We start from the raw sequence: 13,293 nt of genomic DNA, 5'->3' as shown, positions 1-13,293 counted from the left end.
ACTACAGGGCCCTTAAAGGGCTTAAGGGGCTTCTTAAAGAAGGGATTCTATTATATTTAAAAAAGACTTTAATGTCTATACTATAGATACTATATACCATATAGTATAATTATAATACTATAAATTCTCAATTATCCACATAAATGGAGGAAGAAATAGTAAGCACAATTTTTTTTTTTTAAAAAGCAGTTAATCTAAAAATTATTTATGGGGTATTTGGCTTTGGAATGCAGTACACAACGTCTTTTATGGTGGAATAAGCTTGGTTAATTTGGTTAATTATTTTCTTCTTGCTAAATTCAAAATTTCTCATTTCAAAAGTGATAAATGTCCTTCAGAAAATTTAACTTCTTCAGTGTCACAAGGGAATTGTTCACTGTGGAAGCTTCTTGAACTCATGCAAGGGCCCTTCCTGTGTAAATGAAAATCTACATATGACACAGCACTGAGAGGTTAAGTTAATAATGCCTATGGTCAGTGGTAAGTCAGGCCACCTTGCTTCCTAGGCCAGCCCCCTACTAAATACAATATGCTGTTTTTGTAATTTTCAAATTACTGTCTTCATTAGCAAATGTATTTTTTTCAAAGAGACTATATAAATTTTGTCCTTAATTTAGAGGCAGCTAGGAAATAATGTTTATTTGCTACTAAAATCAATGTTAATTTTACTAGCAGTCTTCAAAATCTTGTCATTTAGATTCTAGTTGTCATTAGAATTTTTCCTATAAACTAGCAATGATCATCTTATCCAAAGTTCTAAGGATAATAAAAAAAGGCAAAACTGGCTAGTGTCTTTAAAAAATGCCTACAATGCATTTTTTATAATTACATATCCAAATTTTAAAATCCTGTGCATCTGTCACTGAAGCAGGTTTCAAACTTTGAAATCAAATTTTCACTACTATAGCCTGATATTACCCAGAACCAATCTGGTCCTTAGTTCCATAGTTCCTAAATATTTTTCCTTTCTTTTTCAATTTTATAGTGTGGCCATATGTTGGAGAGTGATAAAAAGATAAAAAGATGATTTACTAGTGTAAATTTTCCTATTTTTTAATTACATTTTCCACATTAATTCTAATTCCACATTAATTCTAATATTAGATTCATATTAAGAATCTTACCACTAACTTTTAATATAATTTTTTTAGCAGAGTCCATACAAAACTCATTTGAAATCCTATAACTCAGTAGGTAAACTTAAAAACCTGTAAAATATTTTAGTTCTGTATATTGTTATGAACATTGCACAAATGGTAAATAGCAAAAGGGATTAATCTAAAGCTTATGCAAATGCCCACTTAAAATGGCTTAGTTTAGCAGAAATTCACTTTATCATACTATATAGTATATTGTATAAATCAAGAGAAGTTTGTGATAGTTTCATATATAAATAGTAATCATATTAATGTTCCTCAGTTTTTCACTGAACTTAAATGGTTTTCACTGAATTTATCCAAAGGTCACAAGTGTGGTATCCACGGAAGATGATTTTACCAAATGCTATTTAAATTATTCCAAGGATCTAGAATTTAGCTAAAATAAAATGTATCACTGCCTAAAAATAAAGTCAGTCTTGTGTCTTTACTTTCTCGAGCATCAAGGTAATTCATCGTAAGACAAGGATACAAATTTACACAAAACACAAAGATGAGTTAACAAACCACCAACATAAAAAAATAAAAGTGCAATTTATGGGAAAACTTCTCTAGGAAGTATAAATAATTTGCTTTTATAAATTTTAGTTTGAGGTTCAGTTAAAAAAATAGTAGAAATAAAAACAGGAAAATAAATATTTAATCAATTTTTCCGCCTCCTACTGCAGAATTTAATGGTTCTGTTTTTTTCCTTTTCTCTTTTCCCTACAGATGAGTGATATGAAGTTTAAAGGACCTTAATCTTTCTACACTCCACCATTAGGGAGAAATTCTCAAGAATTTAAGCACCTAATAAAGTAATTAATTATCAAATTAAGTTGTGATTTACCTCAGAACTGTAAAATTGTAGCCTTAATTAAAGAAAGCCCTGTAATGAGGACAGAGTATATACCTCTAACATTTTCCAAAGGCACCTTTTACTTACGTCAACAGGGACCAGAAGGCTCTTGCCAAGATGCTGGTTAAAAGAGAGGCACCAGGCTTCAGTGTAACCATTCATGTTAGGTACATACTTCTTTATTGTCTCATCATTCAGTCTCAGCCATACACCATCATCATTGTGGATCTATAGGAAACAAGCAACAAAAACGAGCCATGCCCTCCTGTAATTGCAATGACAGTAGCAAGGACTTATAAAAGACTGGAAAGCAGGCGGACAATGCTAGGCATGGAAATTAAGCAACAAGATAACGGAAAAAGGAAAGACCACAAGAATCCATGGCCATGGTAGCGTTAAGGAGGAAGCAGCAAAGGATGCTCAAGCATGATGATAAATGACACAACTGAGTTATGAAGAAAATCTCTACCAGCAAGTAAGAGCATCGAAAAGACAGGTCACTTTAGAATGAGGAATTAGGTTTTCTCTCAAAGGTGTTCATAAGCAAGTGTCTCATTGCTTTGCTAAAAAATACTGTATGCAGTTATAGCAAAAGAATACACACCTTGGAATAAAACAGGAAACATGAATTGGAAGAAATGCAACACTTCAAAGACTGAAGAAAAATGGCATACCTTTCTAATGATTTCATATTTTAAATTCATGCCAATTATTTCATCTCCATATAAGTAAGCTGTCAAAGTAATCATTATCTGTTTAAATTATAGTCTCATATTTTCATAATGATAAAGAAAAATTACATTTGTGAGACTAGATAAACAAATATTACCCTCCCAACAGCTTTAATCCTACCATTCAAATAGAAAAATCAGAAAACTTATTTTTTCATAGAAATTATGAGCAATTAAAGTCGAAATTCAAATTCACATCCAAAAATTTCCTTATAAATTACCTCGTCAATAAAAGTGATGGTTCCATTGACTTTTACTATGCCTATCTGTTCACTTTGAAGGGAAGGGTGGCTACGGATACGGAGCCCTGCACTGTCCTTGGCCACAAATTTTCGAACCTAAGAGAAGCAAAGATAGTAAGGGAGGAAGAACTTATAACAGAGCTATTGTAAGTAAGAAGAAACAAAATCTATGGATGTCTAAAATGCTCCATTTTTGAGAAAATATCTCAAAAATGTTTGTTGCTGGTTTCTCATCGTAATCCACATCTGGTTTCTGCTTTGTTTTGAAATCATAAAAAGTACCTTTTGAAAATATCAGAATATGCTCTACTATGCTAATAAGATTAGAAAATGATATATACAAAGTTTGTTATAATTTATTGTTTTATTTGCAGCTTTAAATACACCTAATAAAGGAAGACAAAATCTATAAATTAACCTCTTCATGTTAGTAGAGGCTAGACCCTAACTGATATGACTTTTTGAACATAAGCCAATGGATACTAGTTTTTCTATATCTAACATGGAGATAAAAGGAAACTCATACTTTCCTTGAAAACATGTTTCTTGAAATCTGTCAGTTATAATGATACAAAAATGTATGTATGATATTCTATTGGATGTTACTTAAATTTCAAGTAAGAAATAGAGAACCAGAGTAGAAACTACTTTAGACTGTGCTTAGCACTTGAGAAAACTGGGTAGTATGGCTCTTTTTTGCTCAGAGATCTCCATGGCTCCTAACTGCTTACTTGTACAAGTATAAACTCCTTGGTTTGCCATGGAAGACCTTCAAATTCTGGCATTCTTTTCTTTTTTTACGGCCATATCTGATACTGATTCAAACCTTTCTCTTTACCTTCCAAGCAAACTGGGTGAGTCTGTCATTGATACACCCCAGTGTATTTCTTGCTTTTATCATGATGCCTCAAAAACCCAGAAGTTATTCTACCTCCTCCTTCATATCACCAACAAATCTAAATAGATTATAACCTATTTTATAAAAACTCAATTCAGAAGATGATCTTTTCCCTTGCACTTCACAGGACACTTTGCCATGTACCTTCCCAAGGCACTTACACATAACTTTCTATCATAGTTCACTGGTACTCATCCATTTTATCTCCCTTTTAGATTGTGAGCTCTATGTGGACACAGACTACTTGGTAATCTAAAACTTCAATCTCTGCCAATAGCTAGCAAAGTACTGTGGAAAGAATAGAAGTTTAAGAAATGTTTGCTGAATTATAATAAATAGTAACAAAATGTTGTAATATCTATAAATTAGGACACAGTCACTACAGACTAGGTATTTGAAATTTATGTCCTGGAGCTATTACTTTAAAAGAAGCATTTTTCTTACAATATGCTACAAAATCTGATTCTTATTTAACTCTATTCTAACCTTATTTGGCTGAGGTTCAGCCTTCGGTTTGATCAGCTGAGTTCCAGGTGGGATCATTCCTTTTGGTGGATCTTTCACTTTCACTTCTAAGCCAGCATCTTTAACAAAAAGAAAGAACAGTGAAAAATGTAACGTTAAAGAAAAATATGTTAAAATACATTTTGAATATGTGATAGATAATGATTTATAATGAACAAATATTACAGATCTATACATGACAGTTGATATTTATGCTGTTTTTCTGCATCTGATTGAAAAAGAGAATGATAGAGCTAGAAAATGACATCAGTGGTGCTTTGAAAATGTTATTTATTTATTGAAAAACTATCACTAAAACAATATATAATAAAATGACAATAGTAAAATGTCGAACTAAAAACTTATTTCAGAATCACAGAATAAAATAGTTGGAAGGGGCACTGGAGGCAATATTATCTAGTCCATACCAAGGAGTTCCTCCGACAACATCACCGACAAGTGGCAATGTTGTCTCAGTGTGAAAACATTCAGTGGGGTCGGGATATGTTGGAGTTTGCTGATATCCTTTATCAAATGTGGCACCCATAATATAGTACTCAAGGTAAGATCTGATCAGGGGAGTATACGAGTTAACTATCACTTCCCTTGTTCTGAACACTATCAATCAGTCAGTCAACATGTATTTACTAAGTGCCTAGTACATGTGAGGCAGTGTTACATGCTGTGAATACAAAGAAAAATGAAATAGACCCTGCACTCTATTTATATCAGGAAAACAATATGTACACATATAGATACAAAGTAGATACAAAGTAAGTATGAGGTAATTTTGCTGGGAAGATACTCCCAAACTAGAAGGGGAAAGATCACAAAAAGATTCATAAAGGAGATGACATTTGAACTGACTTTTATTAAGTTGTTTTTAAGAGGTGAAGGTGAGGAGGGAATGCATTCCAGGCATAGGGTATAGCCTGTGCAAGGCATGGACATAAGAGATGGAACATCTCTCTATTGGAAGTGTGTAACGAAAAGCAAGAAGGCCAGTTTGGTCAGACTGAGTAGCGTAGGAAGAGGAATGATGAGTGGTGAGCCTAGAAAGGAAGGCTGAAGCTAGGATGTGAAAGCCTTCCCCTGATTAACAGTGGAGTTTGTATTTTATCTCAGAGATAATGGGGAGATCCCTTGAATTTACTGAGCGAGGTTGTAACTAAGTCATATCCATGCTTTAGTCATGTTGCTTTGGTAGTGGTGTGGAGCATGGATTGGAGAGGGGAGAGATTAAAGTAAGGAGACCAGTTATGAGAATGGTCCAGGTGAAAAGTAACAGAAATCTGAATGAGAGTGGTCTCATGGTTTGAGAGAAGGTGACATATTCAAGAGATGTTGCAAAGGTAAAATGCACAAGATACAGCAACTAATTCGATATGTGGCATGAAGGACAGCTAAGAGCCAAAGATGATGTCAAGATCATGAACCTGGGTAACTACAAGGATTGTTGGACCCTCTATAGGGATAAAAAGCAATGAAAGAAGGATGGGTTTTATAGGAAAAATAATGCAGTTTGTTCTTATTTAGTTTGAGTTGCCTACAGAACATCCAGTTCAAAATGTCCAACAGGCAGCTGATGTGGGATCAGAATTCAGATAAGAGACTAGAACTGGATTTCTATATTTGAGAGTTATCTATAAAAATGCTAATTGAATCCAGGGGAGCTGATAAAGTCACCATAAAGGGAGGGTATAAGGAAATGAGAAGATGGCAGACAGAATCGTGGAGAGTATCCACAATTAGAGGGAGACATATGGGTGATGATCCAACAAAGGAAGGCTGACAGTCATGTGGGTAGGACAATTAAGAGAAAGTATAAAAATTCAGAGTAGCAACACTATCTAAGAGTGAGACAGTGGTCAACAATGTCAAATACTGCAAAGAGATCAAGAAAGATGGGAACTGAGAAAAGGCCAATACATTTAGCAATAAAGAGAAGACTGGTGACAATGGAAGGAACCATTTCAGTTTAGTGATGAAGCTAGAGTACACACTGTATGAATCTGAGGAGTGAGAAAAAATGAAGGAAGTAGAGGTAATGCATGTTTCTAAGAGTTTGACTGTGAAAGAGAAGAGAGATGAATGAATTAAAGAGCACTTATGAAATGTTCTCCTGTGGCCAAAGCTTGGGGATACAAAAAGAAAAATCAAGACAACTTCTGAACTCAAGGAGCCCACATCATAACTGGGGGAGTTAACACATAAAAGAAGCTTGAGTTGCAAGGCTAATGACAGGACTGAAGGTCCTTAGATTAGACAGAATCATGGGATCAAGAAAGAGCAAAGCATCGAGGCAGGGAAAATGGTAGATACTGGAGGATCTGAAGAGGGAGTGGCAAGCCCAGAAAGACTTGGAGGTCCTCCATTTCACATATAGGAATGGAATTGTTGACTTATCTTCTTTTGTCTTGTGGACAACTAAGCAGCCTGACAAGATGGGGGAGGTGAAAGGGAAGGTCATTCTCAGTGGTGGTGGCTATTCCTGCTACCCAAGTCCCTGAGTCAGTTCTGGAATGGCCTGGGGCCAGGAGAGGCTACAGGTTAATAACTTGAAGGGATGAGAATTTCTTTTTTTTAAGGGATGAGAATTTCTTTTTTTTAAGCATGAGAGAGATTTGGGCCTGTATGCAGAAAACAAAATGAACCTGTAGAATGGGAGATTTTGAATATTAGAGAGAAGATGATTGTGTGTGCAATTTGTTAAAGAATATAGGAGAGGGGGAGATCAGGTATTACGTAGAGGGATTGTCTTAGCAAAGACAATGGCTACCACTTCATCAGACACTGAAGCAAAGGAAGAGACAACTGAAGATGATTTTAAGGGGTTATGAAATGTAGAGTGGAGAAGGAGCTCATGGTGAATGGCAATTATTCCTTTCAATGTGGACTAGTATATCATTACTTCTTTTAGCCACTGTGTCACGTCAGTGTCTCATACCGACTGAACTTGCATTTCATATAGCTCCATGAAAACTTTCATTATTGCCCTCTTTGTATATTATACTTGTTAAAATAATTTTTTTCCTTAACCCAAGAGTGAAACTTTAAATTTTACGAATGATAAAATCTAAGAGACAGAAGGATCAAAGTTACTTAAACCAAATCATAAACTAAAATATTTCCAACAAAAGATTATCCAACTGTGTCTGAAGATCACACAATGATGAGAAACCCAGTATCTCCTGAGGCAGCTCCTTCCATATCTGGGTATCTCCAGTTGTTAGGAAATCTCTCATTGTATCAATCCTGCTCTTTGCAACTTCCATCTATTGAGGGAAATATGGAATTATCTTTGAAAATAAGAGGGTGGAAATGTGAGATAGTGGGGAAAGGGAAGGAGGGACACTGAACACTTGGCACTAAGCAAAAGACAGGAAGCTTTTGCCTAAAAAAGGGGGATCTGGATGAGCCCTGAAAAAGAAGAAGCTGCTTATCCTTCAAGAATGAGGACGTGAAGCTACAGGTACTATCAGGTGAGACAAATAAGAATAAGAGGAAGGTAGGAGTTATGAGGGTTGGTGACTCCTTGCTGAAGGATGTGGAGGCTTTGCTACCTGGTAACAATAGTAAGGAGATCTATTGTCTTCCTGAGACACATCCAAGACACAATGGAGAATCTCCCAACTCTTGCCAAACAGGATGACTGCTATCCATTTCTGGGCAAAAATGAAATTGTATGAAGCATCTCTAAGGCACTGCTAAAGAGCTAAAGAGTATGAAGACTTGGGCATGAAACTGTAGGGGTACAGGTGGTATTTTCATTAAGCAGCCAGTCAAAGGTAAGACTTTCAGTAGAGAAATGCATACGTGAGAAGTGAAGAGCTGTTTAAGAAGATGGGATTTGAGTAGAGGATTTCAATTTCTGAACCAAGGCATGACAAGTTCCTAGTTAAATAATGCAGTACTCCTGACAGCAGTTGGTAAGAATATATTTGCCATGGGGGCGGAGCCAAGATGGCGGAGTAGAAAGACACACCTATGCAGGCTCTCCCCACACAGTCCATAAAATACCTGTAGAGAGGGACTCTCAACAAATTTTGGAGCAGCAGAAGTGGAGAACAACAGAGTGGAGGAGATTTCCAACCCAGGGTGACCTGAAAGGCCCACGGGAAATGTCTGTTGCACTGGACATGGAGCGGAGCCCAGCCCAGCCTTGGCTACACAGCAGTGCGGTGCGGCTCTGGGAGGAGGACAGCTCAGGGGTGGAATCTCCAGTTGCAGTAGCAGTGGGTTCACAGATCCCTCAACCCACAGGCGCCAAAGGTCAGTGACAGGGTTTTTTCAGTGGGCTGAGAAAGGAGAAGGGCGTTCCTATAGCTCTGCCTTAAGCAGTGGTTGCAGAGGCCACATCGAGCAGGGGACAGCAGTTCCCACAGCAGCCCCTACATCCATTGTTGGATGGTAAAAACCCTGGGGGCACTGAGGAGCTGATTATTACTTCAGCCCTGTGTAGAGGCCCTGAGGGAGCTGATCTTTATCTCACACTGAATGGCAGGCAGGTGGCTGTGGAGAGGAAACTACTAAGATTCTGGGCACAAAAATCTCTCTCTTCTCCCAGACCAGTGTACACACTTGATTGTGCCACCTTGGAGGAACTGAGATCTTACAGATTCCCAGAGTATATCCTACTCTTGACAAGGGACCCAAAAGTCAAGTAACTGGTTGAGAAAATGCCCCCAAAAAGGGAAAAAAAATAAGACTATAGAAGGTTACTTTCTTGGTGAACAGATATCTTCTCCCATCCTTTCTGATGAGGAAGAACAATGCTTACCATCAGGGAAAGACATAAAAGTCAAGGCTTCTGTATTCCAAATATCCAAAATAAATATTCAATGGTCTCGGGCCATGGAAGAGCTCAAAATGGATTTTGAAAATCAAGTAAGAGAGGTGGAGGAAAAACTGGGAAGAGAAATGAGAGAGATGCAAGAAAAGCATGAGAAACAGGTCAACACCTTGCTAAAGGAGACCCCAAAAAAAGCTGAAGAAAATAACACCTTCAAAAATAGGCTAACTCATTGGCAAGGGGTTCAAAAAGCCAATGAGGAGAAGAATGCTTTCAAAAGCAGAATTAGCCAAATGGAAAAGGAGGTTCAAAAGCTCACTGAAGAAAATAGTTCTTTCAAAATTAGAATGGAACAGATGGAGGCTAATAACTTTATGAGAAACCAAGAAATCACAAAACAAAACCAAAAGAATAAAAAAATGGAAGATAATGTGAAATATCTCATTGGAAAAACAACTGACCTGGAAAATAGATCCAGGACAGACAACGTAAAAATTATGGGACTACCTGAAAGCCATGATCAAAAAAAGAGCCTAGACATCATCTTTCATGAAATTATCAAGGAAAACTGCCCTGATATTCTAGAACCAGGGGGCAAAATAAATATTGAAAGAATCCACCAATCACCTCCTGAAAGAGATCCAAAAAGAGAAACTCCAGGAATATTGTGGCCAAATTCCAGAGTTCCCAGGTCAAGGAGAAAATATTGCAAGCAGCTAGAAAGAAACAATTCAGATATTATGGAAATACAATCAGGATAACACAAGATCTAGCAGCTTCTACATTAAGGGACTGAAGGGTGTGGAATATGATATTCCAGAAGTCAAAGGAACTAGAACTAAAACCAAGAATCACCTACTCAGCAAAACTGGGTATAATACTTCAAGGGAAAAAATGGTCTTTCAATGAAATAGAGGCCTTTGAAACATTCTTGAGAAAAAGACCAGAGCTGAAAAGAAAATTTGACTTTCAAATACAAGAATGAAGAGAAGCATGAAAAGGTAAACAGCAAAGAGAAGTCATAAGGACTTACTAAAGTTGAACTGCTTACACTGATACATGGAAAGACAATATTCATAACTCTTGAAACTTTTTCAGTATCTGGGTAGTTAATGGGATCTCACACACACACACAGAGCACAGGATGAAATGAAGAGGATGGGATCGTATCTTTAAAAAATGAAATTAAGCGGTGAGAGAGAAATATATTGGGAGGAGAAAGGGAGAAATAGAATGGGACAAATTATCTCTCATAAAAGAGGCAAGTAAAAGACTTTTTAGTGGAGGGAAAAAGCGGGGAGGTGAGAGAAAAAACATGAAACTCATCACATTCAACTAAAGGAAGGAATAAAATGCACACTCATTTTGGTATGAAAACCTATCTTACAATACAGGAAAGTGGGGGAGAAGGGGATAAGCAGGGTGGGGGGGATGATGGAAAGGAGGACAGTGGGAGGAGGGAACAATATGAAGTCAACACTCTTGGGAAGGGACAGGATCAAAAGAGAGAATAGAAGCAATGGGGGGCAGGATAGGATGGAGGGAAATATAGTTAGTCTTATACAACACGACTATTATGGAAGTCATTTGCAAAACTACACAGATATGGCCTATATTGAATTGCTTGTCTTCCCAATGGGGATGGGTGGGGAGGGAGGGATGAAGAGAAATTGTAACTCAAAAGTTTTAGGAACAACTGTTGAGTATTGTTCTTGCAACTAGGAAATAAGAAATGCAAGTAATGGGGTATAGAAAGTTATCTTGCCCTACAGGACAAAAGAGAAGCTGAGGATAAGGGAAGGGAGGGATGTTAGAAGGAAGGGCAGATTGGTGATACGGGTAATTAGAAGGCTTGGAGTTTTGGGGTGGGGGAGGGGAGAAATGGGGAGAAAATTTGGAACCCAAAATTTTGTGGAAATGAATGTTGAAAACTTAAATAAATAAATTTAAATAAAAAAAAGAATATATTTGCTAGGAACCATGAAAATCTAACAAAGAGGGTTTTTAAACCAAAAAAGGAATATAAATTATATGCCACATAAAGTACTTACAATGTAAAAATAATAGCAGTAGATACCTAGGAGCTCAAAGGTTACAAAAAAAATCTAGATTAAATCCATGGTTTCGGAAGTCTATATATAAATGCACAAAGTAACAAGCAAGGAGGATTAGAGATCCTAAGGTAAGGAAGTAGATTTGACTTCATAAGTTATCCCTGAGATGTGGTGGGATAATAACCATAGAAAATGGCCCAGGAAGGATATATTAACTTTATTCAGATGAAATAGCAGAGGTAAAAGGGAAGGTAGAAGAGCACTGTGTGTATGTGTGTGTGTACATAATTTATTTAAAAGTTATTTGTTTTGTTTTTACATCACAATCATTTCCAGATACATACTTTTATCCTCAATCCTGTCTAACGAACCTTCCATTTTGTAGGAAAAAAAAAAAGAACCAAAAACCTTTAAGCATTCGTAACACCCAGTTATAAATGCTATACTTTAAGAAGTAAAATGGGGAACCTAGAACTGAATGCAATATATACTAAAGTCATAGATTATTGAATAAAAGAATTATTACCTTTCTGGTTCTGGAACTATGCTTTATTTAATGAAATCTAGGATAACAGTTTTTTTTTTTTGTTAGTATATTAAGGTGTTAAGTAATATTGAGCTTAAAGTCCTCTCAAACCTTCCGATGCTTTCCTCCATAGAGCTGCTGTCTAGTCATGCCTCCTCTACAATATAAGATGATTATCAGAAATCATAAGTACGGCTTACAGTTATCCCTACTAAATTTCATCTTATTTGATATGACATATCATCCTAACCTGTCAGCAGTGTCTCCCAGTTTGTATTATTTGCTCTATGAATCTATAGCAATAAGGACACAACAAAGGAAGAGCTGCTGATCAATGTATTTGATTAAAACAGTACTTGTTAAAAAGTATTTATTAAGTGCCTACAGTGTGCTGGGCACTGTGCTGACCTCTGAAAACAAACAGACAAAAATAAAAGTCTTTGCCATATTAGGGGTCTTACGTTATATTGGAAAAAGTTCTATCAAAAACAGCAATATCTTCACAAACACTTTTAGATGCTAAGAAACAATCTAAGATCATAAATCTGTGAAAGTCAGATGAGTGTAAGAAACCATTACCAACAGTAAAAGAAATTTTTTTTTTAGTAAATTATCAAAAGTACACTGGCATTTATTTCTTTTGTAGCCAAGATAGATCTCAGCCCAATGACAAATAGTCAACTTGAATGTATGAAGATAAGTATACAAATACATACATACATATTTACAGACACACAAAAATGAAATGTATGCATGTAGATGGTGTGTTTATGTACAAATGGAAGCACATGGAATATATCTTTAGTGGCATTCTGAAAACAAAGATTACTGTTTAGCTAATAATAACTAATAACATATAGCACTTTAAGATTTGAAAAAGTGATATTCTCACAATTATGCTAGGTACTGTTATTATCCCCATATCACAGATGAAGAAACTGAGGTAGAAGCTAAATAAGTCACCCAGGGACACACAACTAAGTGTCTTAAGACAGGACTTGAACTCAGGTCTTCCTGATACCGATTCTAGCACTCTACCTATTTATTATACTACCTAGCTGTCTTTACGACACATAGCTACTTTTGATATCTGAATGCACTAAACCCAGAGAAGTAATCATTTTAAAGTTATTTTAGATGCATTTGATATTACTATTAGCTGTAATTAGTTCTCTATATGGTACATCAAATTGCCTCTTAAATTCACACTGAGAGCCATTCCCCAACTGATAAATGGTTAAAGGATACGAACAGGCAGTTTTCAAGAGAAGAAATCAAAGCTATTAACAGTCATGTAAAAATGCTCTAAATCACTACTCGTTAGAGAAATGCAAATTAAAACAACTCTGAAGTACCATCTTTTACCTATCAGCTTGACTAACATGATAAAAATGTAAATGACAAATGCTGGAGGAGATGTGAAGAAACTGATACACTACTGGTAAAGTTGTGAACTGGTTCTATTATTCTGAGAATGATTTGGAACTATGCCCAAAGAGCTATCCAACTGTGCATACTCAAACAAAACAAACCAAACCAAAACTGTGCATA

The 13,293-nt window shown here is 36.2% G+C and overlaps 1 protein-coding gene across 14 annotated transcripts in view; it reads right to left on the bottom strand.

Annotated features, from left to right (window-relative positions):
* Window positions 1-13,293, bottom strand: part of MYCBP2 (MYC binding protein 2) — a 317,910-nt gene that overhangs the window by 92,895 nt on the left and 211,722 nt on the right. For 13 of the 14 annotated variants that reach the window (XM_072622185.1, XM_072622187.1, XM_072622188.1 and 10 more), the window contains 3 exons: window positions 4,353-4,450; window positions 2,948-3,064; window positions 2,083-2,223 (listed from right to left, as the gene is read on the bottom strand). In XM_072622185.1, coding sequence (XP_072478286.1) covers window positions 2,083-2,223; window positions 2,948-3,064; window positions 4,353-4,450 — 356 coding nt within the window. The remainder of the gene's footprint in view (window positions 1-2,082; window positions 2,224-2,947; window positions 3,065-4,352; window positions 4,451-13,293) is intronic. The other variant, XM_072622192.1, reaches the window with a different exon arrangement.

The sequence above is a fragment of the Notamacropus eugenii genome, chromosome 6 (genome assembly GCF_028372415.1).
Source record: "Notamacropus eugenii isolate mMacEug1 chromosome 6, mMacEug1.pri_v2, whole genome shotgun sequence".
NCBI classification, from domain to species: Eukaryota; Metazoa; Chordata; class Mammalia; order Diprotodontia; family Macropodidae; genus Notamacropus; species Notamacropus eugenii.
The sequence above is the reverse complement of the archived record's forward strand: the minus strand, read 5'-3'. Positions and strand labels throughout refer to the sequence as shown.